The 27967-nt window shown below is 54.3% G+C and overlaps 10 protein-coding genes across 10 annotated transcripts; 5 read left to right on the top strand and 5 right to left on the bottom strand.

The window, feature by feature from the left end:
- Positions 1 to 1096: 1096 nt before the first annotated feature.
- BZA05DRAFT_226363 (phosphoribosyltransferase-like protein) lies at positions 1097 to 2851 on the bottom strand. Its single transcript, XM_051479769.1, has 5 exons — positions 2848 to 2851; positions 2513 to 2703; positions 2042 to 2410; positions 1847 to 1942; positions 1097 to 1776 (listed from the first exon to the last, which is right to left on the bottom strand). The coding sequence occupies exons 2-5, from the start codon at positions 2575 to 2577 to the stop codon at positions 1347 to 1349; spliced, it is 960 nt and encodes a 319-aa protein (XP_051342306.1). The 5' UTR covers positions 2578 to 2703; positions 2848 to 2851; the 3' UTR covers positions 1097 to 1346.
- Positions 2708 to 3476, bottom strand: BZA05DRAFT_226355 (uncharacterized protein). Its single transcript, XM_051479768.1, has one exon. It carries the CDS (start codon positions 3438 to 3440, stop codon positions 2982 to 2984), a length of 459 nt encoding a protein of 152 aa, XP_051342307.1. The 5' UTR covers positions 3441 to 3476; the 3' UTR covers positions 2708 to 2981.
- A 4258-nt stretch (positions 3477 to 7734) lies between these two features.
- On the bottom strand, positions 7735 to 9354 carry BZA05DRAFT_349715 (ribosomal protein S6e). The gene is made up of 4 exons (XM_051481261.1): positions 9103 to 9354; positions 8348 to 8786; positions 8118 to 8285; positions 7735 to 8059 (listed from the first exon to the last, which is right to left on the bottom strand). The coding sequence occupies exons 1-4, from the start codon at positions 9117 to 9119 to the stop codon at positions 7961 to 7963; spliced, it is 723 nt and encodes a 240-aa protein (XP_051342308.1). The 5' UTR covers positions 9120 to 9354; the 3' UTR covers positions 7735 to 7960.
- A 504-nt stretch (positions 9355 to 9858) lies between these two features.
- Positions 9859 to 10922, bottom strand: BZA05DRAFT_390614 (putative 40S ribosomal protein S16). Its single transcript, XM_051482904.1, has 3 exons — positions 10717 to 10922; positions 10148 to 10519; positions 9859 to 10083 (listed from the first exon to the last, which is right to left on the bottom strand). The coding sequence occupies exons 1-3, from the start codon at positions 10769 to 10771 to the stop codon at positions 10070 to 10072; spliced, it is 441 nt and encodes a 146-aa protein (XP_051342309.1). The 5' UTR covers positions 10772 to 10922; the 3' UTR covers positions 9859 to 10069.
- A 126-nt stretch (positions 10923 to 11048) lies between these two features.
- Positions 11049 to 12185, top strand: BZA05DRAFT_390615 (regulator of chromosome condensation 1/beta-lactamase-inhibitor protein II). The gene has a single exon (XM_051482905.1). It carries the CDS (start codon positions 11076 to 11078, stop codon positions 12117 to 12119), a length of 1044 nt encoding a protein of 347 aa, XP_051342310.1. The 5' UTR covers positions 11049 to 11075; the 3' UTR covers positions 12120 to 12185.
- A 4125-nt stretch (positions 12186 to 16310) lies between these two features.
- BZA05DRAFT_390616 (uncharacterized protein) lies at positions 16311 to 17574 on the top strand. Its single transcript, XM_051482906.1, has 3 exons — positions 16311 to 16645; positions 16695 to 16780; positions 16834 to 17574. Exons 1-3 carry the CDS (start codon positions 16328 to 16330, stop codon positions 17327 to 17329), a joined length of 900 nt encoding a protein of 299 aa, XP_051342311.1. The 5' UTR covers positions 16311 to 16327; the 3' UTR covers positions 17330 to 17574.
- Positions 17575 to 17968: 394 nt separating this feature from the next.
- BZA05DRAFT_442752 (uncharacterized protein) lies at positions 17969 to 18517 on the top strand (the record flags this gene model as incomplete). Its single annotated transcript, XM_051486776.1, has 2 exons — positions 17969 to 18242; positions 18312 to 18517. 2 exons carry the CDS (start codon positions 17969 to 17971, stop codon positions 18515 to 18517), a joined length of 480 nt encoding a protein of 159 aa, XP_051342312.1.
- Positions 18518 to 20629: 2112 nt separating this feature from the next.
- Positions 20630 to 22624, bottom strand: BZA05DRAFT_442753 (major facilitator superfamily domain-containing protein; the record flags this gene model as incomplete). The annotated part of the gene is made up of 7 exons (XM_051486777.1): positions 20630 to 20857; positions 20924 to 21025; positions 21082 to 21410; positions 21466 to 21878; positions 21930 to 22034; positions 22091 to 22311; positions 22364 to 22624. 7 exons carry the CDS (start codon positions 22622 to 22624, stop codon positions 20630 to 20632), a joined length of 1659 nt encoding a protein of 552 aa, XP_051342313.1.
- Positions 22625 to 24860: 2236 nt separating this feature from the next.
- BZA05DRAFT_369856 (chaperonin 10-like protein) lies at positions 24861 to 26575 on the top strand. Its single transcript, XM_051481637.1, has 5 exons — positions 24861 to 25151; positions 25215 to 25658; positions 25710 to 26156; positions 26206 to 26286; positions 26338 to 26575. The coding sequence occupies exons 1-5, from the start codon at positions 24983 to 24985 to the stop codon at positions 26541 to 26543; spliced, it is 1347 nt and encodes a 448-aa protein (XP_051342314.1). The 5' UTR covers positions 24861 to 24982; the 3' UTR covers positions 26544 to 26575.
- A 330-nt stretch (positions 26576 to 26905) lies between these two features.
- On the top strand, positions 26906 to 27710 carry BZA05DRAFT_226511 (uncharacterized protein). Its single transcript, XM_051479770.1, has 3 exons — positions 26906 to 27114; positions 27231 to 27383; positions 27448 to 27710. The coding sequence occupies exons 1-3, from the start codon at positions 26946 to 26948 to the stop codon at positions 27519 to 27521; spliced, it is 396 nt and encodes a 131-aa protein (XP_051342315.1). The 5' UTR covers positions 26906 to 26945; the 3' UTR covers positions 27522 to 27710.
- The last annotated feature ends 257 nt before the right edge of the window (positions 27711 to 27967 follow it).

The following is a 27967-nucleotide window of genomic DNA, read 5'->3' on the forward strand; positions in this document are numbered from 1 at the left end:
ATCGTCAGGGCAGTCTGTGGTCGAGTCGAGTACCGGTAAATGTCCTAGGCAAGTAGTATCGACGCGATAACTCGTTCTAAGCCCTCGTCGAGAGTCACCAGTGTCGAAAGCCATCCAGTCCGTCCCGTCCGTCCCGTGCAGTCCCGTCCATCCTGTGCGGTCCCGTGTAGTCCCGTGCAGTCCGGCTGCTATGATAGCAATTGACGAGTAAACAAAATAGACAAACAAACCAACAGAAAGAGAAAAAAAAACACTCGTATGTGTAAGAGGTTGTCGAGAAGAGATGGACCATCCGAGAAAGTATCACGCATTATGGTCAATGTAAATCTATTTCGCATGTAGTCTGTAAACACATACGGTACATACTTCTTCATACTTCTTCATACTTCATACATACTTCTTAGCAAGTAGAAGACAACTTCTACCCTCTCCCAGTTTCAGTTCCATCCCATCATTCACCTTCACCTTCATTCTCTCCACCTTCCCTCCCTATATCCCCGTCGCCCTACAACATACATACATCTCCTAGCACCCATACATCCAATAACGCAAAGACAAAAACAAACAAAAAGCATCAGAACTCCCATCTCTCTCTATTCCCATACATATCCCGTACCCGTACCCGTACATACCATACGCAAGCCAATTCAGTCCCAGTTCCAGTTCCAGTTCCAGTCCCAGTCCCAGTCCCAGTCCCAGTCCCAGTCCCAATCCCGATCCCAGTGTCCCACCCTATCCGATCCGATCCAATCCCAAGATTTTTTGTATAATAGTTGTGCTGTGACTTTCCCTTTTCTCCCTCCCTTCCTCCGTCCCTTCGAACCAAACCAAGCCAACCAACGTACATAATTTACACAAACGATCAAACGTAACCAAAAAAAGAGATCAAAAAAAGATTAGCACCCACTATACTCGGAACAAACGCAAACCCCGAATGTCAACCCCAATGTCAAGACGAAAGACGACAGCAAAAGACGAAAGCAAAGACGACAGCAAAAGCAAAAAGCAACAGCAAAAACGAAAACGAAACGAAGCAAAATGCAACGTGAAAACCCATATGTAGATACAAACAGAAACTGTCGGAGGAGGAGGAGGTGAGCACGGTAGGTAGGTAGGTAGGTACAGACTTCATCGCCTAGGTTTCCCCAGCCAAAATAGTCGAGAGAGAGAGAGAGAGAGAGAGAGGGCAGCCCCCACCCAGAGCCCCCTCCGAGATCGATCGAACGTGAGCCGCGCCAAGCGGCGAAGGAACAAACCCATTAACACCCGCCACCGCCCACCCCACTCCCGCCGCATCGGCCATGGCACGCACACACACAATCCCAGCCAGCACTTCATCCATCCGCTCAGCTCGGCGGCGCGTGCGAAAACAAAAACGACACGCTCTCGCCGTTATGGGTGCGTCTGCAGGCCTCTGCGAGGGTGGGGGAGATATCGATAGTCCTGAGTTTCTTGCAGCGCTTCTTCTTGTCCTCGTGGGGCACGGTATTGGTGACGACGAGCATGGTGAGCTCGCTCTTCTCGACGATCTCGCACGCCGCGCCGGACAGGATCGCGTGCGTGACGATCGCGATGACCTTGGTGGCGCCGTGCTTCTTGAGGGTTTGTGCTGCCTTCGCCAGCGTGCCGCAGGTGTCCGCCATGTCGTCGACTAGGATGCCGACCCTGCCCGAGACGTCGCCGACGAGAACCATGCGCCCGATCTCGTTGGGGCGCGGGCGCTCCTTGTGGATCAGTGCGAAGTTGAGGTCCAGGCGGTCGGCGATGGCAGTCGCACTAGTGGGCCAGACGTTAGCGGCGGAGGCGAGAAAAGAGGTGGCGGGGATGCGGAGAGAAGGGGGGTTACCGCTTCGCACCGCCGGCGTCGGGAGAGACGATCACCGCGTTCCGGTAGTCTACGTTCCGACGAATCCAGTCCAGAGTCGAGGGCTCCGCATACAAGCTATTGTACCCGACCGATTAGCCACGGGCCACAGGCCACCGCCACAACCAACCATCCCATCCCATCCCATCCCCCGTACCCGCCACCGGAGCCACGTACTTATCGACAGGCACATTAAAGAACCCCTGGATCTGGCTGGCGTGAAGATCCATCGTGATGACGTGACTGCACCCGGCAGCCTGCAGCATGTTGGCGACGAGTTTCGCGGAGATTGGAGCCCGGCTCTTGTCCTTCTTGTCCTGGCGCGCATAGGGAAAGTTCGGAATGACCGCGGTAATGCGTCGGGCCGACGCGGTCTTGCACGCGTTGATCATGATGAGGAGCTCCATGAGGCCGTCGTTGACCTCGCCGGGCGCGGTGGACTGCACCACAAAGACATCCTCGTCGCGAACGGATTCTTGGATCGCGACGTACGTCTCCTGGTTGGAGCTGTGCGACACCTTGACCCGAGTCAATTCCAATCCGAGACTGTGTTTCGTTGTGTCTTGTAGTCAGTAACTAGGAAAAAGCAATTCCCCCACACTCTCCCCAGAAAAAAAAAAAGTCGCGCAACACAGGGACGGAACATACCGGTCAGCAATGCCCTCGGCCAGACCCCGGTGCGACGATCCTGCGATGAGTTTGATCGAGTTCATTGCCGGTATTGCTGATTGACCACAACGACTCGCGGGTTTGGAGGGGGAGATGGAATAGAGGGATAGAGAGAAAGAGAGAGAGGGCGAGCGACGTCGAGGTTAATGGACTGACGAGAGGATCGAAGACTAAACTGTGTAAGTCACATCACGTCAACGTCAAAGAAAAGTTTCCCCACGCACAACAAGAAATGGCGTATGTAGCATAGGGTACTCTAGGGTCCATCCGCTAGGTGGCGGGGGGATGGGATGGGGCTCTGTAAGTTTACTGACCTTTTTCACTTCTCTTGAACCGCAACGAGGGGAAGAATATCTGTCTGGGAGACCTTTGGCTGGATCGGTGTATGTATTGAGAGGGAGTTGAAGGAAGAAGAGGGCGGGTGCGGGGCGGGGCGAGGCGGGTGGAGCTAACGGATATCTGCCATTTGCGGGAGAGATGGAGTCGAAGGGAGGAATGCTCGGAGGATGTAGAGTTGGAATGGATGGATGGATGGATGATCAGGAGTGTCAAAGATACACGCCGCGGTCCTTGACCTTGCCAGCAGCCAGCAGCCAGCAGCCAGCAGCCAGCCCAAGCCGATCCCTCTCTCCGCGCCGCCGGCATGTTCAGATCCAGTCAAGCCGGGCCTTGGAGTGCTAGAGTGTGGAGAGTAGGCAGAGTTGTAGGTAAGAGGCAAGGCTAAGAAGAAACCGAAATGTTGATCGCCGTCTGCTTGCTGGTGGTGGTGGTGGTGGTGGTGGTGCTGCTGCTGCGGGTGCTCGTGCAGTGCTGCAGAGGCAGGCAGGCAGACACCACATACACGAGATGACCGTATGTACCGTACCCATCCATCCCCCCGCGGAAAAATGCAGCTTCGTCTCAGCATTCAATGCGAATACCGTAATCCTGGAGAAAAAGCGCAACGGGAAAAAAAAACGAGATGGACGGACGGGAGCTATTCTCCCGTGCTTACCGCGTGCACGCAATATCCATCTAGAGTAAAGTACCGGTATACGGTAACTACATCATACGAAAACGAAGCCCTATACCGTGCTCTACTCCAACTACCGTCGGCGCGGCTACTGTTCCTGCCCCACCATACACCATATGCTGGACAATCCACTGCGCAGAATTCTCGCATGATGCGTCATCTGCATGGCATGTGGTTGGATGGAGTAATAGCCGAGTGTCAGTCAATGCACATAAACACACTGTCGGCGGTTATGTGCTAGTACCGAGTATGTACTCCATGGTTGATACCCCGAGCATAGAGTATGCGCATTGCGTACGGGTACCGCACCAAAGCATGTAGAGTACTCTAGGGAGGCAAGTCCAATCCGGGGTACTCCCGGCAGAGGACTGCATACCGCACGCGTCGAATCCATACATACAAATTTATATTCCGCAGCCCCGCCGCCTCGCGCGCAGGTGAAGACTTTTGTACGTACGAGTAACTACGGTGAACATCGCCACCGGTAGGTACCTACTTTTCCATTCCATTCCCGCACACAAACACAGTTCTTCTTTTGCCGCGCCGGGTGCTGCGGTTACGGAGCGATTCGAGCCGCTCTATGTCCGGATTGCCTTCCAGGTTCCCAGCTGAAATCGTGCCGGCTCGCGGAGTCGCGGATGTCGCAGACTCGCAGCTGGCCGGTGAAGCTTTAACGTTTGCATATTGATACAGTTTTAACTTTTCCCAACACCGAAATGTGGCTTTCACGTTTGTTTTTTGCATCTCGATCGAGTTTTCCCAACACCAGAGTTCCGCTTCGTGTGGAAACCTAGAGTAGAGTAGAGTACTGTAGGAACTTCTCCGGAAGTAACCATCGACGCCAGATCTGATCCCGCCGGCTGTAAGGAGGTACTTAAAGTACTTTAAACATCCACAACGTGACTATTCCATGCGTAAGTCGTTAAGCAAGTATTCGGATATAAAGTAAGTGGTGCCCCACCTTGCACTTATAGTTCGTAAAGGTGGTGAGGCACGACTTATTGGCTGTTCCTAGTACTTGTTCGACCCACCAAACCCGTATCCTTTCCGGCACGTTCCCGCCGTCCGGTACGAATCAAAGATCGTGATTCGTGAATACTCGACCCACTTCGCCATGACGTCTACGTACAGTACATAGTGGTGCCCCATCTGCCCATCTGTCAAGTCGAAGTGGGGCAATCTGGGCGGGGTAGCTAAATATGCAGCCAAGATCACGCGGTGGCGGCGACGAGAGCTTGGGATTGGGATTGGGATTGCTGAACTCTATGGCGCCATCATTTCGGATGGTGTAACTCTAGAGTCTACATATACGCACCGGATGCAGCATCTCGACTGGTAGGTAGGGAGAAAACCAGTGGCCACTGGCGGCAGAGCTCATCAGGAGCTTACATATAGTAAAACCGCGTTTGTACCGTCCACTGTGATACTGTAGTAGCAATGTTCGATGGGATCGTCGGGCTTGATCAATCATCAATACTTGGCGACTGTCACGTCGCGAAACAGCGCGGCTTTACGGCTTCACGGCCGAGTTGTCCCTAGGGCACCTAGGTAGAGGAAACGTTTTCGTCAAACATACCTAGGTAGCACTCGGCGCGACCAACAGGTACCGTATCCAAGCCCGGGGTTTCTGACCGCAATACTGCCTACCCGGTAGGTATTGGGTGATGCTGTACCGGTAGATCTACCTACTGTGCAGTGTGCGATGTCAGCATCTGTGATTGCAGTACTGCCTACTCACCAGTCACCACCAGGCTGGTAGGTACTACGGGATTACCCACAGCACAGCATTGCATAGTGTAGAATTGCGCGATGATGCGTCGTGGTGCAATGGTGCAACCGCACCGTCCAGTGGGTCGCACTGGTGCTGTCCGGTGGGGATCCTCAGCCTCCAAATGCCCATCCTCCAAATGCCCATCCTCCAAATGCCCATCCTCACCGTAGTGAATGTGACGTGCCCAGTGGCCATTCAGCCTTGGACAGTGCTGAGTGGCCCAAAGCCATACATGCTCCTTCAACTCTTCGAACGGTGGTGGTGGTGTTATCCCGGATGGCAGCGTCCGCATACATATCCTTTGGGTCCGATCAGGAGTCAAATCTAAAGACTCAATACTGCATAACTTAACCTACACACCTGGTCATCGACCCCCGCCGAAGAATCGCGATTGACGGCTTGTGGTTGACATCACAAGTCTTCGGCTCCTCTGGTGACTGCTCATGAACCATCACTCGCCACATCTTTCTTTTCGTCCAGCCCACTGCCCACAGGCTTTCGCTTCCGATTCCGAGGACGAACAGGGAGGCAGGCCGGCGAACATAGGTGAACACACGGGTGGTACCGTGGTAGGGATGAGGAACTGAACTGGTTGAGCTCGCTGCTCATAGGGGGTTGGACGGGAAGGGATGAGAACTGGACTAACGGACACCTTCATTCATTCATTTTCTCTTTTCATCCTTCGTTCTTTCTTTGTTTCTCTCTTTGTGTCGGCGGAGGAGGGTTGAGCGGGGATGGTTGGGCGTTGAGCGTGGATGGAAAGTTGGAGAGCTGAGCCCCGGGGGTTGACTCGCGGGGAGGGCTGGGCAGAGAGCAATAGGGAACTGGGATGAATCTGAAATGCTGGAGATTCAGGCCGGACTTCTGGGATACAGTACATGGGTTTGTTTTGTTTGTTCGTTATTTTTGCTCTTGAGTGTACCTAATCATCCTGGATCTTCACGTGGTTCTTGAATCTTCCCTTGACTCTCCGCCAGGCCTTGACATGCATGAAGCCACTACCATCACTCGAACCAAGTTTCCATCAAGTCGAGGTGAGGTGACTTTTTAACTGTAACTATTGGCATGCTTCCGTCGTAAGCTTTACGGTCACCGTGTAGGAGGGCTTCGGAGGGGATGCTGACTCGCTGAGCCCATCAATTTTCTCCCAACGTCTGTCTATTTTTGATCAGCACCGGCCTTCGTAACTTCACTTCCTGGTTGCCCTGTACTCACCATCTAGGGTCCACCCAGATCTCGCCAACAACTCAGATCCAGATCCCGGTTGCGGGCGACGGTGACGGTCAAAAAGTTGCCGCTACCTACAAGCTTCATTCGAGCCATCAAGCCGGCACAGCAGCGGCGAGTGATTTCAGATACCCAGCTCCCAGTACCAAGTTACTAAACCGTTTCGGCGTCGTCCACCAGCACGACTTACCAAGCCGACCGTGAACGACCCACCCGCAACCTCTAGCCTCCAGGTTCGATCATACCGGTAGCATTCGGATACCCGCAGATCGGGCGGTACGTTCGCTGGAAAGCCACCCCGTAGGAACGAACAAGTGGTCATCTTGACTGTCCCGGCCGACTGGCGCGCGCGTGTTCGCCGTCGTCGTCGAGGATGCAGCTGCACCAACACCACCCTCGTCCACTGCGATGCGTGCATGCGTGCCGGTCGATAGAACGGAACACCCCACAGCGCACCTGTAGATATGCTATCGCCATCACCGCGATCGGTTAGTGGTAGCTGCATCTGCTCTGGTTACAGGTTACTCGGTAGGTAAGTCGTGCGCCTGCTGAGCTAGCTGCGCGGCTGGGGAGATGGCTGCTTTTAAGTAAGTAATCCTAATCAAGTCAGCAAGCAAGCAAGACATCAGTTTGATCCCATCCGGAAAGCTGAATTCATTGTGGTTACACCCCGGAACGGAGCTGAGAACTTGTGATGGAGACGGGAATGACGAGGTGACCACGAGCCCAGCGGGTATGCATAGGAAGCCGATTGGTAGACGCCAGAAAGCCCTCATGTGAGAGTACTAGTGCCCGCCTTTCCCTCCGTTAAAGAACCGAGGGGTATTCCTGCTCTTGACGGCGCTGAAATTTTGGCTCCCTATCGGATACCTATCGATGGTGATAGCTGGCCTGAGAAACGGTGGCGATGTTAGCTCTTTGGGCCTCGAAGTTGACCGTGGAGTGGCCGCAGTAGGTGTCCGCTTTTTATGCCTTAGCGAATACTAATTGTAGGATGTAGCGACCTCGTGCAGTGGCCGGCAAGTTCATGCGTAAGAGGCCGCCATCGAGCGTGGCTGGCATTGACACGTGCACGTGATGGACCTGTGATTCGAGTTGCCGAGCTCTGGGGCGAGCAGCAGCATGAGACATCACCCGCGTAGATCAAACTCAGGTAGGTAGAGCACGTGAAATCACCGCCGGCGCCATCATGTGAAGAATTACGAAGTCTTCATTCCCAGAACCGAAGCAGCCATCGCAACAAGCTTGCCTTTCTCCGCATGCCTACCACACAAGTATAGATCACATCTAAGCAACTACCGTAATGTGCACAGGAAGGACGAAGTTTTTTACGAAATTGCGCCCCCAGGAAAAACACAGAACGAGAAATGTGACTGATGCCTTTTGAACTACCTATTCCGGCCCCAAAAGCAACCCTTTACTCCTTCCTCATCGAAGAAGCGCGACGCTTCTTCATTTCGGTGCGCTTGCTCTTCTCCTCGGCGACACGCTTGGCAAGAAGCTGGGTGTACTCGTTCTGCGATGGTGGGTTAGCTTAATGGTCATTGCCAGCATAGACGAAAGCGGAAACTTACGGCAGCATCCTTGGCGGCCTCAGCCCTTCTCCTCTTCAGGGCAACCCTGTGGCGCTTGTGCTGCAGACGCTGGGGGGTGACCAGTCTCTGGATCTTGGCAGCCTTGGTGTATGCCTTCTTGCCCTCACCCTTGGGCTGAACCTCACGGCGGATGACGTACTTGCGAACCTGCAGCAGCAAAATCGTCAGCTCTCGAACCACAGTAGGCGTTGATTGCGGGTCAAGCGTACATCATCGTCCTTGGTGAGTCCGAAGAACTTGCGGATCTTGGTGGCCCTCTTGGGACCGAGCCTCTTGGGGTGGGTGGTGTCGGTAAGACCGGCGATGTCGTTCTCACCCTGCTTGACAACGACGAGGGAGAGGACAGCCAAGTCGGAACCGACGATGCATCCACGGACGGACTTCCTCTTGCGCTCACCGGTGCGGCGAGGGCGGTAGCAGGAGGTACCCTTGGAGAGCAGGAGCTTGACACGGGTGGGCAGCAGGACACCCTGCTTCATGGGGAAACCCTGCTTGTCGTTTCCACCGGTGATCTTGAAAACGTAGCCCTTGAACTCATCACCGACGGAGTCGCCGGGAACCTCCTGACCCATACGCTTCTCGTAGAACACACGGACGCGGCGTTCATCGTCGATCTCGATGAGCTTCTGGGAGCCGTTGGCGGGGTAGCTGTGGACCGAGGAGAAAGACCGTTAGCCGGGAACTCTTTCTCGATTTTTCTTTCTGCCAATCGCTTTCGAGCGTCGGTTGTCCCTCATCATCCAATCATCCCTCGTCATCCCGTCATCGCAAAATCCTCCTCTTCACGGTCGTAGCTCCCAATTTCCTCCAGTTCCTCCGCGTAGACCAGACGAGTACCGAGCGGATGAAGACAACGGGGCGCGAGATTTCAGAGTAGAGTGGTGGCTGAGAACTTACGCCTGCGTGACATAATCGTTAGCCCAGCAGCTCTCGCCCACCACTTCACGCGAGCAGAAAAACACGTACGATATTCAACTTCATGATGGCGGCGACTTTTCGGAGGTCGTAAAACTGTCAAGTCGGTGCGCACGGGGAGGGACGGGGGGCAGGGCGGGGCCGGATTGTCGTTGGGGTCGTGCGGAATTGTCGATATTGGTGTGTGGTTGTTGGAATTGGTGTGTGGAGTTTCCCGGCGAGTGCGCTGTGCGGGTTTGCTGGGGACTGCGTTTTTGGCGGCTCAAGCTAGGGCAACTTGTGTGGGCTTGGCACACCACCAACGACAGACAAAACTTTCACAGCATCGACAAGCACTCAGAACGCAATTCTTTTTTTTAAATTTTGGTAGAGGGGGTTGAACACTTCTACCAGCTACATGGTTGCAAAAATCAGTGGATCTCGTGCGACCGTTCTGTACTCTTTTTGTCTTTCGAGATGGTGCAGTAGGAGTGTGACGGCTGGTCCCACTTCGGGGAGGGGAACACCATGCGCATGCTCAGTTTTACTCGTAGGCAGTCTACTGGCGATGATCGATGTTTTGCCCTGAACGGGACGAACGTAACGCCGTGTCCTTTTCACCATGCGAGCAGGCTTTAAAGCTCGGCTGGCGTTGGACTCTGCTTGCCGTAGAGCGTGATCACTGGCTGACATACAGTGATGGAAATCGAAGCATCTCTTCTCGGGTTCTACATGTGTGGATGGCGCATGTCGTCGAAGCGGAGATATAAACACAAAAGGCGTCAGGGTTGGACAGCAGTATAAAGTCACAGAGTACAAGGCTCAGAATGTTTCACTACCGTAATATTTGAGTTATTGCAGTGTGATTTCGCATCTAACGCCCAAATCCAGACCCAGAAATGTAGAAAAAGACACCATCTTATTTTTGCACACGGAGTTGTTTGGATTATCATTGCGGAAATACTCGTAATCCCCACATGAAAGTGTCCATCCAGTACCAAAGCCACCCCGACGCCAACCCCAGCAAAAAAACAAGATTAACGGTAAGACTCTGTGTACGGATTCTGTCAGCAGCCGTCCATTGGCGAGACCGGGTATGACGAGGATAGACGTACTCTGGTACCTGGCACGGGCACCGGGACCACCGAACTTCTTGGGTTCGCAACGGCGGTTGTCGGCAACAAGCAGGGTGCGGTCGTACTGGACGAGCAGCTGCTTGATGTGGTTCTTGGAGTGCTCATCGACGAACTTCTGGTAGTACGCGACGATGCTCTTGGCGATAGCCTGACGGATAGCGTAGACCTGCGAAGTGTGTCCTCCTCCAGTCACGCGAACGCGGATGTCGACATTCGCAAAGTTCTCGAGACCAACAATCAGGAGGGGCTCGTACACCTTGAAGCGGAGAACCTCCGGCTTCACGAGGTGCAGAGGCTGTCCGTTGACCTTGACAAGGCCCTTGCCGGCCTTGCAGTGGGCGACCGCAGTAGCTGATCAACAACTATCGTCAGCCGTCTGTTGTCCATTCCGTTCCCATCGCTTCATCCATTCCCATGTTCCCCATCCTCTCATTCCGAGCTATCCACCGTCTCCCCCATACACTATAGCATCCTCCTCTTTCGAAAATTGTAGTCCCCCCATTCTTCGAAATCGCGAAATCGGGGGAGAAAGCTTGTTGAAAACATACCAGTCTTCTTCTTGCCGAAGCACTGGACGGATTGAACGGGGGCGTCGCCTGCCATGTTGTGTACTCTCGATCGATTCGGGGTGAAGTCGTTCGGTCGGTCGGTCGAGGGGTGGCGGTAGGTGTCGGGGGGGCGTGCTGTCGTTGGAGATTTTCGGATCGGTTCGCGTCAATTGCCAGACTCTGCCGCAATTGTGGGGGGTGCGGCGTGCGAGCGCTTGTGTGTGTGGGCATTTTTCACTTGAGCCGCATGGGACTGTGAAATAGGGCTTGTGTGGAGCTTAGCGATGAGCGACGTCATTTACCCGGCGGACTTCTGGGCTTAGTACGACCCAACACAACGACAACGACAACGACCAAAAATGCTGTTTTCGTTTGGATCGAATGGAAATGGACAGCTCGGGATCGGACACGAGGAAGATACCCATGTACCGACGAGATGTATTTCCACGTCTGTATTCCCCGAAACGGGTCCGCCCAAGTCGCTGGTTGCGGGTGGGAATCATACACTTGTGCTCTTCCCCGGCGGACGTCTGTATTCTAGCGGACTAAATACGTACGGACAGTGTGGATTGCCTATATCGATGGGGACTTCGTTCTCTAAATTTCAGCGAGTGCCCCCTCCACCTGACGGTGGCTGTTGGGATCACGTCTCAGCTGGCTGGGAGTTCTCGATACTTGTGTCGACTACGGGTGCGATATTCGCTTGCGGTTCCGGGACCAAAGGCGAGCTTGGCCTGGGCGACAATGTCACCAGCTGCGAGCTCACACGCATGGAGCCCTTCTTGACCGGAGCTGCAATGATAGCTTTGAGCTCGGGCATGGCACACTCGATCGCCGTCATGGACAACGGCGAGGTGTGGGGATGGGGTGCAGGCAGGAAGGGGCAGCTTGGACATCCAATGGAGAAGACTGTCGGTATACCGCGCTGCGTGCAGATGGGGTATGCAGTTGCAGCGGCAGGGTGTGGACGTGAGTTCACCTTCGTCATGAGCGCAACAGGAGCAAGGCATGCGATGCTGGGGGGCAAAGGAAGATTCAGGCTTGAGGAGGACACGCCGGAGCAGGGAGAGATGCGAGGCTGGAGGCAAGTCGGAGCTGCATGGGGGAGCGTGTTGGTGCTGAAGGCGGATGGTACGGTGAAAGGATGGGGGAGGAACGACAAGGGACAACTTCCACCCAAGGGGCTGCAGGGTGTGCAGGAGATGGCAGTGGGCAGTGAGCATGGGCTTGCCGTCGTGGGAGGGAAGGTGGTGACATGGGGCTGGGGTGAGCATGGGAACTGTGGTCTCGATCGCAGCCAGAACGGCGGCGATGTGATCGGTGGGGTTCATGTAGTCGAGGTTCATGGAACGGCCAAGAGGGTATGGGCTGGCTGTGCTACGAGCTGGGCGTGGACTGAGTAGAGTAGACCATCCAATGTACTGGCACCTAGGCTTTTCTAGCTGCTCTGGCATGAACTGATTGCTCTCCCTTGTGCTTTGATGTCGTTTGGCCACCGGTCGATGTCGGACATGTTTGATGGTGCACGTCGATGAGCCTTGCATCGAGTAGGATGGGATGGAACGGGTGGAGTGAGTGTCTCAATGCATTTCGGTCGACGTGGTCAGCTTTTTCCACTCATGCACACTGTCTAAACCGCTCGCTGCTGCGGGCCTTGATGGATCAAGGCTGTTCTATCATTTCGCCGATGATGCGAAGCATGTGTAAACAGTGAGATCAGCTAGCAGGCAGACACAAAAAAAACCTGTTTCTAATGCCGGAAGTGACGATGGTTCAGCTACACCGCATCACGGGGTTGTAAAGTAAACAAACACGATCGGTTCATCGTGTTAAAGCAGCACAGATCGGTCATGTATGAATGCATAGATCCAAGGGTACATTCGAGATTGTCCGTACCGAACAACGCTGTCGCAATCAGACCCTTCATACATGAAGGCATGAACGCATCAAATGTATCAAAACAAAGTCAATGTCGCCTCTGCCCAATGTAGAAAATGTCGGCCAAATATTGCCGCTCGATCCACATAAATTCAGTCCTTCCGTCCCCGACTCTGTCTCTTCCTTCAACCTCACTCTTTCTTCGAAATCACCCACCATCTTCATCATCCCTTCAATTCGTTGTCGGGATACCTCTTCACATTCGTTCATCTACTTCCTCCTCTTCCGTCCGCCTTCCTTTCCCTCTTTCTCTTCAATCTCATTCCATTTCTCCTCACTCTCACTCTTGACAATCTTTCTTCAACAATCTCCCCTCCTCTAATACCAACTCAGCTTCGCCCATACAGCGTTCCGATGCTACTCAAGAGTCCAGCTCTGCTGGCAATGGCCTTTTTGGCTGTTGCCGACGGCTTCCCTCGGTATGTCCCACTTCCATCTACTATTTTATTCTTCAGCCCTATTCAGAGTAGTGGTCTCTTGCCACCCCCTCGTACAATATTTTTTAGCTTCGTCCTTACTGTTTTCGATTCCCATTCGCATCATTTTTCATGATGCATACTCTGCTTGGCCAGTGACCGCACTACTGTCTAATACGCTGCTGTCTTCATTTTTTTGCACTCTTGTCATCGTATCCTTTACCGAGACTGTGCTGATATTTTTATTCAGGATTAGGCCCGGCGGTGCAGGCTTTCCTAAGGTCACCACTACCGTCACCGAGACTTTCACGTCGGTTTACGTCGTAACTTGTGCTCCGACTCTTGGTGGCTACTGGGACTTCAAGCTTCCAGGCGTCAAGCCCGCGAAGAGAGACGTCAAAGACGACGATGATCCCATCTCTTGGCCTCGGTGAGTTTTTACTTGACTACTTGAGTTGAAAGCAACAATCACTTACGAGTGATAATGTAGTACTCTTACGGTCACCAAGACGAAATCCACGACGATCACCGAGTCCCTCTCTCGGAGTTGCCCTATCACGGATGGACCTACCGAGACGCCGACTCCCACGTTGACTCCGTCCGACACCGTTGAGCCCTCCGAGACTGCTACTCCCTCCGAGACCGCGACCCCCTCCGAGACTGCTACTCCCTCCGAGACGGTTGAGCCTTCCGCGACTGCTACTCCCTCCGAGACTGCTACTCCCTCCGAGACTGCTACTCCCTCCGAGACCGCGACCCCCTCCGAGACGGTTGAGCCTTCCGAGACTGCTACTCCCTCCGAGACTGCTACTCCCTCCGAGACGGTTGAGCCTTCCGAGACTGCTACTCCCTCCGAGACTGCTACTCCCTCCGAGACTGCTACTCCCTCCGAGACCGCGACCCCCTCCGAGACGGTTGAGCCTTCCGAGACTGCTACTCCCTCCGAGACTGCTACTCCCTCCGAGACTGTTGAGCCTTCCGCGACTGCTACTCCCTCCGAGACTGCGACCCCTTCCGAGACGGTTGAGCCTTCCGCGACTGTGACCCCCTCCGAGACGATTGAGCCTTCCGAGACTGCTACTCCCTCCGAGACCGCGACCCCCTCCGAGACTGTTGAGCCTTCCGAGACTGCTACTCCCTCTGAGACTGTTGAGCCTTCCGAGACTGCTACTCCCTCCGAGACTGTTGAGCCTTCCGCGACTGCTACTCCCTCCGAGACGGTTGAGCCTTCCGCGACTGCGACCCCCTCCGAGACTGCTACTCCCTCCGAGACGGTTGAGCCTTCCGCGACTGCGACCCCCTCCGAGACTGCTACTCCCTCCGAGACTGCTACTCCCTCCGAGACTGCGACCCCTTCCGAGACGGTTGAGCCTTCCGCGACTGTGACCCCCTCCGAGACGGTTGAGCCTTCCGCGACTGCTACTCCCTCCGAGACTGTTGAGCCTTCCGAGACTGCTACTCCCTCCGAGACTGTTGAGCCTTCCGCGACTGCTACTCCTTCCGAGACGGTTGAGCCTTCCGAGACTGCTACTCCCTCCGAGACGGTTGAGCCTTCCGAGACTGCTACTCCCTCCGCGACTGTGACCCCCTCCGAGACGATTGAGCCTTCCGAGACGGCTACTCCCTCCGAGACCGCGACCCCCTCCGAGACTGTTGAGCCTTCCGAGACTGCTACTCCCTCTGAGACTGTTGAGCCTTCCGAGACTGCTACTCCCTCCGAGACTGTTGAGCCTTCCGAGACTGCTACTCCCTCCGAGACTGTTGAGCCTTCCGAGACTGCTACTCCCTCCAAGACTGTTGAGCCTTCCGCGACTGTGACCCCCTCCGAGACGATTGAGCCTTCCGCGACTGCTACTCCCTCCGAGACTGCGACCCCCTCCGAGACTGCTACTCCCTCCGAGACTGCGACCCCCTCCGAGACTGTTGAGCCTTCCGAGACTGCGACCCCCTCCGAGACTGCTACTCCCTCCGAGACTGCGACCCCCTCCGAGACGGTTGAGCCTTCCGCGACTGCTACTCCCTCCGAGACTGTTGAGCCTTCCGAGACTGCTACTCCCTCCGAGACTGTTGAGCCTTCCGAGACTGCTACTCCCTCCGAGACGGTTGAGCCTTCCGAGACTGCTACTCCCTCCGAGACGGTTGAGCCTTCCGAGACTGCGACCCCCTCCGAGACGGTTGAGCCTTCCGCGACTGTGACCCCCTCCGAGACGATTGAGCCTTCCGCGACTGCTACTCCCTCCGAGACTGCGACCCCCTCCGAGACTGTTGAGCCTTCCGCGACTGCAACTCCCTCCGAGACTGCTACTCCCTCCGAGACCGCGACCCCCTCCGAGACTGCGACCCCTTCCGAGACGGTTGAGCCTTCCGCGACTGTGGCCCCCTCCGAGACGGTTGAGCCTTCCGCGACTGCTACTCCCTCCGAGACTGTTGAGCCTTCCGAGACTGCTACTCCCTCCGAGACTGCTACTCCCTCCGAGACGGTTGAGCCTTCCGAGACTGCGACCCCCTCCGAGACGGTTGAGCCTTCCGCGACTGTGACCCCCTCCGAGACGATTGAGCCTTCCGCGACTGCTACTCCCTCCGAGACTGCGACCCCCTCCGAGACTGTTGAGCCTTCCGCGACTGCAACTCCCTCCGAGACTGCTACTCCCTCTGAGACTGCTACTCCCTCTGAGACTGCGACCCCTTCCGAGACGGTTGAGCCTTCCGCGACTGTGAGTCCCTCCGAGACTGTTGAGCCTTCCGCGACTGCTACTCCCTCCGAGACTGCGACCCCCTCCGAGACGGTTGAGCCTTCCGCGACTGCTACTCCCTCCGAGACTGCGACCCCCTCCGAGACGGTTGAGCCTTCCGCGACTGCTACTCCCTCCGAGACTGTTGAGCCTTCCGAGACTGCTACTCCCTCCGAGACGGTTGAGCCTTCCGAGACTGCTACTCCCTCCGAGACTGCGACCCCCTCCGAGACGGTTGAGCCTTCCGCGACCGCGACCCCCTCCGAGACTGTTGAGCCTTCCGAGACTGCTACTCCCTCCGAGACTGCTACTCCCTCCGAGACTGCGACCCCCTCCGAGACTGTTGAGCCTTCCGCGACTGCTACTCCCTCCGAGACTGCTACTCCCTCCGAGACTGCTACTCCCTCCGAGACTGTTGAGCCTTCCGCGACTGCTACTCTCTCAGAGACTGTTGAGCCTTCCGTGACTGCTACTCCCTCCGACACGGTTGAGCTTTCCGCGACTGCGACCCCCTCCGAGACTGTTATGCCTTCCGCGACTGCGTCCCCCTCCGCGACTGCTACTCCCTCCGAGACGGTTCAGCCTTCTGAGACCGCAACCCCATCCGAGACTGCGACCCCCTCCGAGACCTCTACTCCTTCTGAAACTTCGTCTGAAACTGAAGGACCTTCTGTGACCCCTTCTCCCACAGCTACACAATCCGTCATTTCCACCCTCACGGACATTCCCACTTCCACAGAAAATGTTTCTTCGACTGACACGCCGTCTTCCACGGAGACTGGTATCCCCACAGAGACTCCTTCTCCAGAGTGCCCGTTTGGATACAAGCCTGATGTTCTGATTGTAAGTTCTCGCCCACCTTGCAGCGATGATGTGTTATTGACTTGTTTAGTTCGATGACTTCGCCACCACCGAGGAGCCAGTGATTTCTCCCCCCACCCCGTTCGAGTACAAGAACTTCACCTTCGACGACGGATGGTTGGTTTCCAGCTGCTATCGCTCTAACACATGGCTAATGACTTTACTCGCAGGCAACTCCTAAACTGCAACCAGTTGGACTACTATCTGGACCAGACTTGCAGCCAGGATACTATCGAGGGTGCTCAGTATCTCTCTCTTCATTCTCGCATCAGCAGCAACAAGCCAACTTTCCGTCGCATCACGTTTGACATCGAGGGAGACACCACTTCATTTGTTCTCAAGTCGTTCAAGGTTTCCACCAAGCCTATCGGCAGTATCTCCAACAACGACTATGCTGGCATTGTCTACTGCGCCTGGACCGTCGAGGACCAGTACTACGTTGGATATCCGAGCGTCTGCGGTGACATCAATCTCAGCGGCCCTCAACCGTTCCAGCAACTGGTGGAACTCAATTGGAGCAATGTCGCATACGTCGCTTTTGCCGGTGTTCAGAACTACAAGAAGCCTCCGACCTACAAGGAAGTTGCGAGCGCCTCCAAGGGTGCTAAGCCCGTCGAGTTCCAGATTGACGACATTCGTGTTTGCGTCCCGGATGATGATGTTTAGATTTTCATTTGATTTTCGCGTTCGATGTTTGTGATGTTTCTAATGATTCCGGATGTGGGGTTCTCGGAGTGGTAGTAGGTGGTGGATTTTGTTCATGCAATTAGTGTTTTTTTACGCCAAAAGCATTGCTTTTACTGTGTAATTCTGTGTTTGAAAAGTTTGTGTAATGATACGAATGATTGGTGCTCTTTGCACAAATGTTTTGTCAAGCGACTGGATTTCGATCACGTAGTGTTGCCATCGGGGAGTCGCTTCAATCTGAAGGTTATCTTCCATAGAGATTCCGCGGACAGGGTGAACCGTGAGCCTAGAAGCATCTATGGATTCATCAGAATTTGCGGAAATATATCCATAGAGAAGTAAAGTTCATAAGGGCCAGAGTTCGTTGTGGGTGGGAAGGTCTTCTGTGTACTTTCGCATTCTCCATACACTAGCCGAGAGCTACTTTTGACTCCTCAACTCTCCATTCACACCTCCTCTACTTTCACAACTGTTTATAACCCTCCACTCGCACCACCTCCTCTACTTTCGCAACTACCCTCCACTCGACCCACAACTCCTCCTCTACTTTCACAGCTACACGCAACACCAGCGCACTCCACACCTCTCATACTACCTAGACAGCCAACGAAATCCATCATGGCAAAGACGAAGACAATCGCCCGCCCAGCAGCAGCAGCTACGCGCACCTCGACGCGCATCCAGAAGAACAAGAACAAGAAGGCGGCCAGCGCGATTATCGCCAGCGCAATCCCTACCACCGCCATCCCCGTTCCCCCCGCAAAGCGCTTCGTCGGGCCCCTCCCCCTCGACCCCATGAGCCCCGACGCAAAGCTATTTCGTGCTGGCTGTGCTGGCGGTGCTGGCATCAGCATGGTGATCTGCTTCAAGATCAAGAGTAAGGCACTTGATGGTGCGGACTTCCTCCCCCCTCCCCCCCCCTCCGCCCGCCACCGTGGAGCCCGGCTGACAGTCAGCGCAGCCGCCCTCGCGAAGAAGATGAGCCTCCTGGAGCACCCGGATCGTCCCGGGATGTTGATCCGTGGTGGCGACGACTCCGTTGAGGCTCACGATGTGGAGCGGGAGCTCAAAGAGATGAGGAAGCGGGCGGTGGAGCAGCTCGGCGGTGGGGAGAGCTGCGAGAGGGTGGCGAAGAGGTTGGGGGATATGCTCCTTGCTGAGTCCTGATGGCCTACTTCATCGACCAGTTTCAGATGCCTGAAGCCTGAAGGCATACGAAGAAGAAGACAACTAACTACTAGACTCTTGAGGACTAAGCTCACGGAGCTGAAGAGATCAAGAGATCAAGAGGCGGAGGAGAAGCAGTGGAGAATGGAGGATGGCCTGGCGGGAGAGGGTGGTTAATTGGGACCCTCAGTAACCAGTTTGGCCTGGAAGTTGGGATCCACGGTGATGGACTCTGGAGTATATGCTATTGAGAATTTTTTTAGAAAATGTTTCTTTACACTTCACTATTCTTCTAGCTTTTTCTTCATGTTGCGGTGTTGCAAATGTAGCCTGTCGGCATCGGAATGATCACGGGCAGCGGCTGGGCCCCACTGCGGGGCCTTGTTAGCATTTAGACTTGTCTCTCTGGTGTGGGGTTTATCGTTATGTGCCCGGTGGCGAGAATATCATCATGTCTTGAGTTTATTTTGACCACGGGGTGGTGAAGGGGGGGGGGAGTCTAGGTCTGTGGGGATGTATAAACGTTAAAATAGTAGAATGGAAAACTTATTTGATGCTTTTTTTGGTGTATTATTACATTATGTAATGCTGTTATAGCAAGAACGAGCGTTCAAAGCTGGGGGTCGAAACTGTCCTTCAGTCTCATCCACTAGAAGATGCGAGAAAGCAACTCAAGTGCGCCGGACAGTGGACACATCCCATTCCGTCACATGATATCACTCTGCTCAGCATTCCCACTGCAAAAACGTGAGTTTTACGGCTGTCTGTGGTGCAAACCCGCCATTTTTGGGCTAGTTGAGGGAGTCTTGGGAGACATGGTGAAATCAAAGGCTGCCGGAAAGTTTCGTAGGCCTATACTGTCGGCATCGGAATGATTATGAGCAGCGGCTGGGGCCCCACTGCGGGGCCTTGATACTTGTTAGCATTTGGACTTGTCGCTGCGGGGTTTTATGGTTATGTCCCCGGTGGCGAGAATAGCATCATGCATTGAGTTTATTTCGACCACGGGGATGTTGAGGGGGGTCTAGGTCTTTGCGGATCAGTATAGAGTTAAGTAGTAGAATGGAAAACTTATTTGATGCTTTTTTTAGTGTATTATTACCTTTGGTAATGCTGTTATAGCGAGAACGAGAGTTTACAGCAGTGGGTCGAGTACTGTCTGTTTAAAGTTCAGGCACACTGGAAGATGCGAGAAAGAAATGAAACATAAGCTTGAGTGCGGCGGACAGTGGACACATCGCATCCCATCATGTGATATCACTCTGCTCCGCACACCCACTGCAAGAAAGGGAGTTTTACGGTAGTCTGTGGTGCAAAACCGGCATTGTTGGGCTAGTTAAAGGAGTCTTGGAAGGCATGGTGGAATCATCCACTGCCGGGAAACTTCGTATGGCTATATCCGTCTCGGCCTTCCCCCTCCGTCCGGCGATACCATCTGCGACGAGCATCAAGAGTTCACGACCACCACCACCACCACGACCACCACCACCACCACCACCGCCACCACCCTCACCACCAACCCCGCCCTTGCGATTACGCACAGCAACTCTATATATCGTGCAGACGTGCCTCCCTGCGATACCCTTTCGGCGGTCCTGGCAGATCTAGCGGTAGTTACCGACGACTGCGATAGCATCCTCGCTTTTGAGACTATGTACACACGAAATTGAGTTATGTGGGGAGAGAGAGAGAAAACATCAATTTATTGCCGCATGTAGCCTTACTAGACTATGGCGACCACCAACTTCCCAACCTTTCCTGCTAGCTCCGCGGGGTCGAGAGAAAGCTCTGCCACCATGGCCCGATGCTGCGCCGCTGCCTAACAACTGAGTTATGTGGGGTTGGTGGTTAGGTTAAGCTTTTTAGGAACGATGGCGAACTTCGGGTTGTGTTTCATTACTAAAGTTACATCTAGATAGCTTCTAGTTAGAGTGTGGGTAAGGGTTTTAACTTTTGGCGATGGGATCCGTGGAGACCATATTCCTTTTTCGCTTAGGAATTGACGACCAGCTTGGATGTCGATCACACGGGAGAAGTTTGACTGTTCAAAGCTAAAGACCGTTTTAACGGCAAAGTCTATTCTCCATTCAGCATATAATATTTACATTCCACTCAATGAGAAAACCTAAAATCCAACCTCTTATTCCCCCTATCCTCGGTAATGTTAAGGTACTCTTCCTTCTCTTTCAGACTCATCGCATTCCACAGCGTATCCCTTGTTTTATTCCTCCAGATGTAATAAGCCTTCGCCGCCACGAACAGGACAATGTTGAGGCCGCAGATGCCGATCAGCACGCGGTTGCCTTTGCGGTAGAGGGGCTTGTCGTTTTCGCGGTAGATCTACGAGCTTTGTTAGTGGGGAGTCGGCAGAGAAAGGGAGGTGCGTGAGAAGAGGTAGTTAGGTACGTTTGAGGCAATGATACTGCCCGCCTGAACGGTCATGTTGTAGATTGCACTGCCGACTGTGCGAGTGCGTACCGAGCCAGCGTTGCGAGAGGTTAACGCCACCTGAGTTGTGCCGATCAGTCATCGTTAAATACGGGTGCGGAGGACGGAGTACTTACGATAATAGCATGGATGTAAACATGCCCGACGATGAATGTGCACGCGGCATAGCGTCCCCACACTGGCGCGGCGGCGGGAAGCGTGGCGAGCACTGCGAGTGGTATCAACAGCCAAACCTGGCCGACGACGCCGAGCAGTAACCGTTGGTTGATTCGTTCCGAGAGCCAGGTGATAATGAGGAGGACGATGATGAAGATGCATTGTGCCGGGATCGTGAGTAGGTTGGTTTCTAGAGTGCCGAACCCGAGTGAGCGTAGGGTCAGTGTGAGGTAGCTGGTCATGGGCGCAGAAGGAATGGTCCAGGTAAGGCCGATCAGATAAATTGGCCCTGGATCAAGTCAGCAAATAGCCTGCGGCGTCTAGGTGGGAGAAGAGAAGCGTACACATATCGTAATCCTTCAGGGACTCCCACAGCAACTTCAGTGTTACCGCTTGGCGATTATGCATATCACCTTTACTAGGATCATCCCGCAGAATCCGATTGACGAGTATCACCTCCTCGCGCTCACTAAACCAACCATCATTTCCGCGGAGTCCTCCCTTCGTCTGTGTCGGCGACGGCGGCATATAGAACCAACTCAGCAGTCCAATGATGGCCGTGAGCGAGCCCTCCAGCGCAAACAGCCAGCGCCAGCCTTCCATCCCGTTCACTCCGCGTAGACGAAGGATCCCAAAGGCGAGAAATGCCGATACGATTTGGGTGCTCATGTAGGCGGTCCAGAAGAGAGAGAGCCGGAAGGGTAGCTCTTTGGTTTTGTAAAAGTAGGTGAGGTAGAGGATGACATCGGCGATGAAACTAGTTTGGTCAGTAGGGATAAGATCGTGGGGGTGGATGGGGACGACGAACCCTCCTTCAATCAAGCCAAGAAGACATCTGCACACCACAAAGGAGGCATATCCATTCATTTTTGCCTGGCAGCTGGCCACGATACTCCACGAGACCATCTGAATTCTGCAAGAGACGCATCAGCCAGGATCATCCACTGCCTTCGAAGTCGGTATACGTACGGAATCCATCGATCCGGCCCAAGCTTTTTACTGATCAGCTGTGACGGGAGTTCCGCAAACATAAACGAGATGTAAAACACCGTCTGTCCCCAGTTGTACTGATCCGTCGTGAGCCCCAGATCGTCCAGCATGTTATCCGACAGCGCCTGCTGAATATTCCCTCTATCCAATTGCAGGGCGAAGAACATGAGGCAGCACCATGATGCGACCCTATAGTCGATCTTCTCTTGCAGTCAGCAATACGCCACAGAGAATTTGAATAGGTATCCTAACTTTCTTGACGATCCTTTTCTCCTCTACCTCCGTCCATTCCGCTGCCGGATCGTAGCGGTGGGCGCCTTCGTACTCCGCGATCGGCTTGTAGAAGCGATTCAGTGACGTTTCATGGCTGAAGGCGCCGCCGCCGTCGGCACTGGAGTAGGCGGGGATTGAAGTACTGGAGTCTGTGCCGCCGGCTTCCTTGTGCTTGGTGGAGGTTATGCTGGAGGCTGTCGAGTCGACCTTCGGAGCTGGAGGGAGGGAATAATCAGCCATTGCAGCGACAGAACTTGAGGAATCGATGGAGTTTTCATATGCCAAGTACGGGTGTCTTATGTCTTTCCGACTTCTTTGGCTGCTACACCGAAGACGATCATGGCAAAGGCAAGCTGCAACAAAAGGTTGGTAGTATCAGCAACTGCACACTCCCGAGGAAGGTAGAAGACGGTACCGCTGGAGTGGGGGTATTCCCCGTTCCCTTCTGCCCCACCATCAATGAGGTGACGAACAGGCAGTGTGACGACAGGACGAAGGATAGATATCCACATTCTTCTCATTGGCTCACGCACGGATGGCCGTTGCATCGCTGAATTCCATCCGAGATGCGGTCCCGGAAAGAATTTATATTGGGGGGTGATATGCTGGCGAATCTGGCGGACGCGGTATCTATGGCGAAAGCGAAGGGTGCGATTGCAGAACGGTCAGGATTGCATGGGTTACGTAGAATTACCTCTCCCACGCCCTGGGATGGATGTTGCATGAATAAGCGCGCAGGCGGCATGTAATCTACATACGGAGAAGTTGACCCTCGCTTCGCTTGGATGCAGCCGACTGGAGCGATCACGTCAAAGTGGGTGTCGGTCACACAAAGATACGGTTTGAAGTTTGAACTTACGATAAGGTCGCGCGCGTGACGGAACGCGAAACTGCTTTTCGGCAGCAGCACATGGGAAGATTAACACGGTTAACCAGCCCCCACGTCCGGAATGCTATGATGTATTTCTTTTTCGGGTTCTTCATTGATCGTGTGCAGCCTATTTGGATTAGGTCTGGCGAGATTCACACCTCTAAGTTGGTACTTTCTGCAGCCCCCGATTTCGGGCTCTTGAGGCAATAACTGGCCCTCCGCCAGGCTAAGCAGCAGTATGCTTTTTACACAAGGCTCTGTGTCTGAGCTGGGCTCGAATTTCAGGGCTATTTCATTGCTTCACCATATTCGTATTCAGCCTATATGAGACTACGGCGTAAATTTGTTGCTTTTTTTGCCCACACTCCCGTCACGACGAGTGAATAGCCCGCCGCCTGGACCGGATTGCTGGGATATAGATCAACTTTGATATTACTAAGATGGTAATCGAGTGACGATGGGAGGACGTCGGGTAGAGTGCCTTGTGCCCGGCAAATCATGTGGTAGTCCGGGACTCCGAGTGGTGGTGGTCGAAATCAAGCCTTCGGGAAAAAATGAGGATGCGGCGTCCAGAGCGTGCAATTGCCTAAGACCGACGCTTTAGAATGCTTACTACACTCGGAATCAAAGAGCAAAGTACTTTTAGCCTCAGTGATGTTGCTGCTAGGATATTTCACTGGTGATTTTTCACGAAACCTCACCCGTCCTGTTGGCGCACGTCAATCTAGTATCACACGCGACAATCCTCAAGTGGCGAAGCTGTCGTTGCTCGGCGGTGTGTGGTGGAGGGGCGAATGAGGTTGGGAAGGAGAATGGATACTCAGAGGAAGATTGGATGATGTGAGGATGGGGAATGGAAGTGAGAATCGCTGGGCTAGCGAGAGATCAGCGCTGTGATGTAACTACTGGTAGTTAGTCGCTTCATTCAAGCTTTGCTGGCCCAATCAGTCTACGATAGATGCACTCGGCATCACTCGCATAGATGATGGCTGATGTTGATTATCTGAGATTAGATCTGTAGTACGGCCGCTGGCTCGATCATACAATGGCCTCTAGCTGGTACCAGTGTCTTTCATTCAAAACCAAAAGGGATACCGAAAATCATGAGCATATCACCAAGCGCAGCGAGCGGAATAGAGGCCTCCGATTTTTTTAAAAACCGGTGGAGAATGGGCTGCTTAAGGTTGGGGTGTCGGATCGGCTTCGAATAGGAGTCCCCAACGTCCTCTTTTTTACCCATCACGTTCGCCACAGCACGCGTCACAGCACCCGCCACAGCACCCGCCACAGAGCTCGCCACAGCACTCGCCACAGCACTCGCCATCAGTCTGACCTCACACGGTAAACGTCACACCCACATGTCGAGCTCTCCACCTTCCCAACTTCCCGCTCCAGGACGGTAGCGAGAAATGCCGAAGACAATTAAAGAGAGAACCTCACCGGACGTTATTCCCATCTCCGCCGCATGCGGAGCCGATGTACCGAATACAGGTTTCCGGAGCTCAAGGTTGCGGGAAAAGGGTATCCGAAGTAAGGGTGGTTTGATGTGACGACAGTCCTCCAACGTTCAACGTAGTCGAGACGTCATCATGTACACGAAGCGAGCTCAATATATATCCCTCCACGGTCTCCCACAAACCGATGAACAGCCTCCGCAAACTCTACAACGCCTATCCTTGAGAGAAAACGAACGACCAGTAACAAAACGACCGTAAAACGAACTATCAATGGCTCTCAACGCAGCCTCGAATCTGGCCGAGAAGGTTCTCGGCCGTGACTACTCCAACGTCGACACCATCACCGACGTATCAAAGCCCGATGCTGCAGCCGGCACAGCAGATACGACAGAGACTATGAAGGCGCTGGCATGGTTTGGGAAGGGTGATGTGAGAGTTAGTATGTGCCTGCGACCTTCTCCCTTCTTTCTTTTCTCCCCATACTGACGAGAGAGAACCCCAGTTGAAACCCACAAGCCAAAGATTCTCGAGCCCACCGACGTGATCGTCAAGGTGACCGGTACAACCGTGTGCGGCAGCGACATCCATCTGCTGCACAACGTGATCCTGCAGCTCAAAGCGGGCGACATCCTCGGGCACGAATTCGTAGGGCGGGTATCTGAGCTCGGCTCTGCAGTGACAGAGCTTTCTATCGGCGACCGCGTTGCCAATTCCTTTGTCGTCTCCTGTGGCGAATGCAGATTCTGCAAGCAGAAGCTCACTACCGCCTGCGAGAAGACGAACCCGAGTAATGTGCACGGGGATCTGTACGGATCGAAGATGGGCGGGATCTTTGGATACAGCCATTTTGTGGGTGGGTATGCCGGTGGCCAGGCAGAGTATGTGCGCATTCCGTATGCGGCACAGAATTTGCTGAAGTTGCCGGACGAGGTGCCGGATGAGAAAGGTTCGCATCCCCTACATCTGTGTTTCAGTGCTCGATGCTAATTCCGTCCAGGCCTGTACCTAGCCGACATCCTGCCGACATCCTACCACGCAGTTCAAGACACGGGCGTGTACGCCGGCGACGCCGTTGCGGTGTGGGGGCTGGGACCCATCGGCTTGCTGGTGTCGATGTTTGCCTTCAAAGCGGGCGCGTCGCGCGTGATCGGCATTGACGGAAACTTCCGCACCGAGTTTGCTTTGAAGAAGATTCCCGGGATCGAAGTGTTGGATTTCACCAAGCTCCCGCGGGGAAGGACTGTCACCGCCGAGATCCATGACCGTGTGCCGGGTGGTGTCGATGTCAGTATCGAGGCGGCCGGAGGGGAATATGCAAAGGGATGGGCACATAAAATCGAGCTGGCGGTTGGGGCGGAGCAGGATACGAGCGAGCTGGTCAATGAGGCCATCACGTCGACGAGAAAATTCGGGCGCGTCGGGATTATTGCGGATTATGTTGGCTGTATGTTACCGCTCTACCTTCGATGAAAGTGCTGATGCTGATCAAACAGTTACGAATCACTTCAACATCGGCTCGCTGATGGAGCGCGGGATCAGGCTTATCGGCAACGGGCAATCTCCGGTACAGAAATGTGAGCGTCCTCATCGCCCCCACCTTTACATACCTAGCTAACAGGCCTTAGATTGGCCCGAACTCCTGGCGATGGTAAAGAGCGGCGAGATCGATCCGACCTTCATCGTGACGCACCGGCTCAAGCTCGACGACATTGCGAAGTGCTACTACGTCCACGAGAAGAAGGAGCAAGGAATGGTTAAGGCGTACATCGAGACGCGCTTCTCGGCTCCGAGGGCCCCGGGGATTGATATGCCCGAGTTGAGTCGTTTGTAGTCGGATTTGAATATTATGTCCTTCAAACTTCCAAATTGAAGAATAACCTGTGACGTACGAGTGATATCCCATGGTCCCCAGCATCTGCTCTAGACCCAGCAGTCCTGGCTGTGCGACGCCACATTACCGACATATCCCAGCACCGGCCGCAAATAGAGTGTGGCTGCTGCTTCGCTGAGACACTTCATTTCCCTAGCGAATCGCATTGTCGGTATGTAGCGTAGCACAAGAAGTCGCTAACAAATACGAGGATGTCCAAGTAGGCGAGAATGAGACAGACTGCTGTGATCTGTCCGGCTGCTCCCTATGAGACTTTGCCAGTTCCTGAAGGCTGAAGGCTGAAAGCTGAATCTGCCGTACCCAGTAGGCCCACGGCATTCGAAGTTGTGCACCAAATCAGACATGCAGTGGAAAGCAGCAGCACGAGCAGCAGCAGTAGCAGCAACGGTACTGGCGTTCGCCGGTACTTCGCCAGTCGCCGCACAGAAGGTCGCGATACAGTATTGGTGCCGGCCCAACGAGGCGACCTGTAAAGCCCCCGGCGCAGAGGAGTTGAGTCTAAGTATCGGCTGTGAGTGCCCCCCTCCCCCCCCGTCCCTCTGCGTGTACATAGAGTACATACCGAACTCCACCCGAAGGCCGAAAGCTGAAAGCTGAAGACTGAAAGCTGATAGTGATATACCATAGGCCCAGCCCCCCACGGCGGCTGCGCATTCGCCCCCGACACCACAGAGCCAAGCGTGTGCTGCTGCGGCGCCAGCGAGATCCGGTGCTGGAAGGGTGGACAAACGTGCGATGGTCGGGCGTCACAGATGAGCGTGTGCGATTTCGGCGGGCAGAGTACCCCTTCCCTCCCCCCCCGCTTCCCCCCGCTCGTGCTGTCGCTGATGTGGTCAATGAGAAGCCTGGTGCTGCGACACTAAATGGGAGACCTGTGGAGTCAGCCCCGGACAGGAGGGTAGGTGCTACCTAAGATAGGGTAGGCCGCTGTTTTTCGGTTCCAGCCCCAAGTCTGGTTTTGAGACTAGCTCAACGTCAAAGTTTGACTTTGCTACGGTGGATGTCTTTGGGACGCATTTTAATACGGATACTGAGACTGGGGGGAGAGCGACGGCGACGGAGGCAGTGGCCACGATGAGGGGGGGACTGAGTGGGAGTAGGAGTGGGAGTGCGTCTACGGCCGCCGCGGGAACGGTAGAAACGGGGACTGCGATGGCGGGAGCGGCGACTGCGGGCGCGAGTGGAAGGTACGCGGTGGGTGGGGGGTTGCTTGTGGTTGCTCCGGTGGTGGTAATCCTGGGTTGTAGAGTGCTGAATGGACGTGTTGGCTTGTAGGATGTGATATAAAATGGCACAATGTAGCTATGCTAGGCAATTGATGAAATGGATTTCGCGCCTGATGACGGACTTGGTTTACCTGCACT

Source organism: Tricharina praecox, assembly GCF_024521635.1.
Source record: "Tricharina praecox strain CBS 144465 chromosome Unknown BZA05scaffold_5, whole genome shotgun sequence".
Taxonomy (NCBI): domain Eukaryota; kingdom Fungi; phylum Ascomycota; class Pezizomycetes; order Pezizales; family Pyronemataceae; genus Tricharina; species Tricharina praecox.

Excerpts from the sequence above, each read along its gene's own strand:
- BZA05DRAFT_226363 (XM_051479769.1), bottom strand. The coding sequence starts at position 2,577 with ATGAACTCGATCAAACTCATCGCAGGATCGTCGCACCGGGGTCTGGCC. Across the intron at positions 1,943-2,041 it reads TTTAATGTGCCTGTCGATAA|CTTGTATGCGGAGCCCTCGA; the intron begins GTACGTGGCTCC and ends CGGGTACAATAG. Across the intron at positions 1,777-1,846 it reads GACGCCGGCGGTGCGAAGCG|TGCGACTGCCATCGCCGACC; the intron begins GTAACCCCCCTT and ends CTGGCCCACTAG.
- BZA05DRAFT_226355 (XM_051479768.1), bottom strand. The coding sequence starts at position 3,440 with ATGCTGAGACGAAGCTGCATTTTTCCGCGGGGGGATGGATGGGTACGG.
- BZA05DRAFT_349715 (XM_051481261.1), bottom strand. Across the intron at positions 8,286-8,347 it reads GACTCACCAAGGACGATGAT|GTTCGCAAGTACGTCATCCG; the intron begins GTACGCTTGACC and ends TTGCTGCTGCAG. Across the intron at positions 8,060-8,117 it reads AGGCCGCCAAGGATGCTGCC|AACGAGTACACCCAGCTTCT; the intron begins GTAAGTTTCCGC and ends CCACCATCGCAG.
- BZA05DRAFT_390614 (XM_051482904.1), bottom strand. The coding sequence starts at position 10,771 with ATGGCAGGCGACGCCCCCGTTCAATCCGTCCAGTGCTTCGGCAAGAAG. Across the intron at positions 10,520-10,716 it reads CTTCGGCAAGAAGAAGACTG|CTACTGCGGTCGCCCACTGC; the intron begins GTATGTTTTCAA and ends GTTGTTGATCAG.
- BZA05DRAFT_390615 (XM_051482905.1), top strand. The coding sequence starts at position 11,076 with ATGCTGTTTTCGTTTGGATCGAATGGAAATGGACAGCTCGGGATCGGA.
- BZA05DRAFT_390616 (XM_051482906.1), top strand. The coding sequence starts at position 16,328 with ATGCCTTCCGCGACTGCGTCCCCCTCCGCGACTGCTACTCCCTCCGAG. Across the intron at positions 16,646-16,694 it reads ACAAGCCTGATGTTCTGATT|TTCGATGACTTCGCCACCAC; the intron begins GTAAGTTCTCGC and ends TGACTTGTTTAG. Across the intron at positions 16,781-16,833 it reads TTCACCTTCGACGACGGATG|GCAACTCCTAAACTGCAACC; the intron begins GTTGGTTTCCAG and ends CTTTACTCGCAG.
- BZA05DRAFT_369856 (XM_051481637.1), top strand. The coding sequence starts at position 24,983 with ATGGCTCTCAACGCAGCCTCGAATCTGGCCGAGAAGGTTCTCGGCCGT. Across the intron at positions 25,152-25,214 it reads GAAGGGTGATGTGAGAGTTA|TTGAAACCCACAAGCCAAAG; the intron begins GTATGTGCCTGC and ends AGAGAACCCCAG. Across the intron at positions 26,157-26,205 it reads TATTGCGGATTATGTTGGCT|TTACGAATCACTTCAACATC; the intron begins GTATGTTACCGC and ends CTGATCAAACAG.
- BZA05DRAFT_226511 (XM_051479770.1), top strand. The coding sequence starts at position 26,946 with ATGCAGTGGAAAGCAGCAGCACGAGCAGCAGCAGTAGCAGCAACGGTA. Across the intron at positions 27,115-27,230 it reads GTTGAGTCTAAGTATCGGCT|GCCCAGCCCCCCACGGCGGC; the intron begins GTGAGTGCCCCC and ends GATATACCATAG. Across the intron at positions 27,384-27,447 it reads GTGCGATTTCGGCGGGCAGA|CCTGGTGCTGCGACACTAAA; the intron begins GTACCCCTTCCC and ends GTCAATGAGAAG.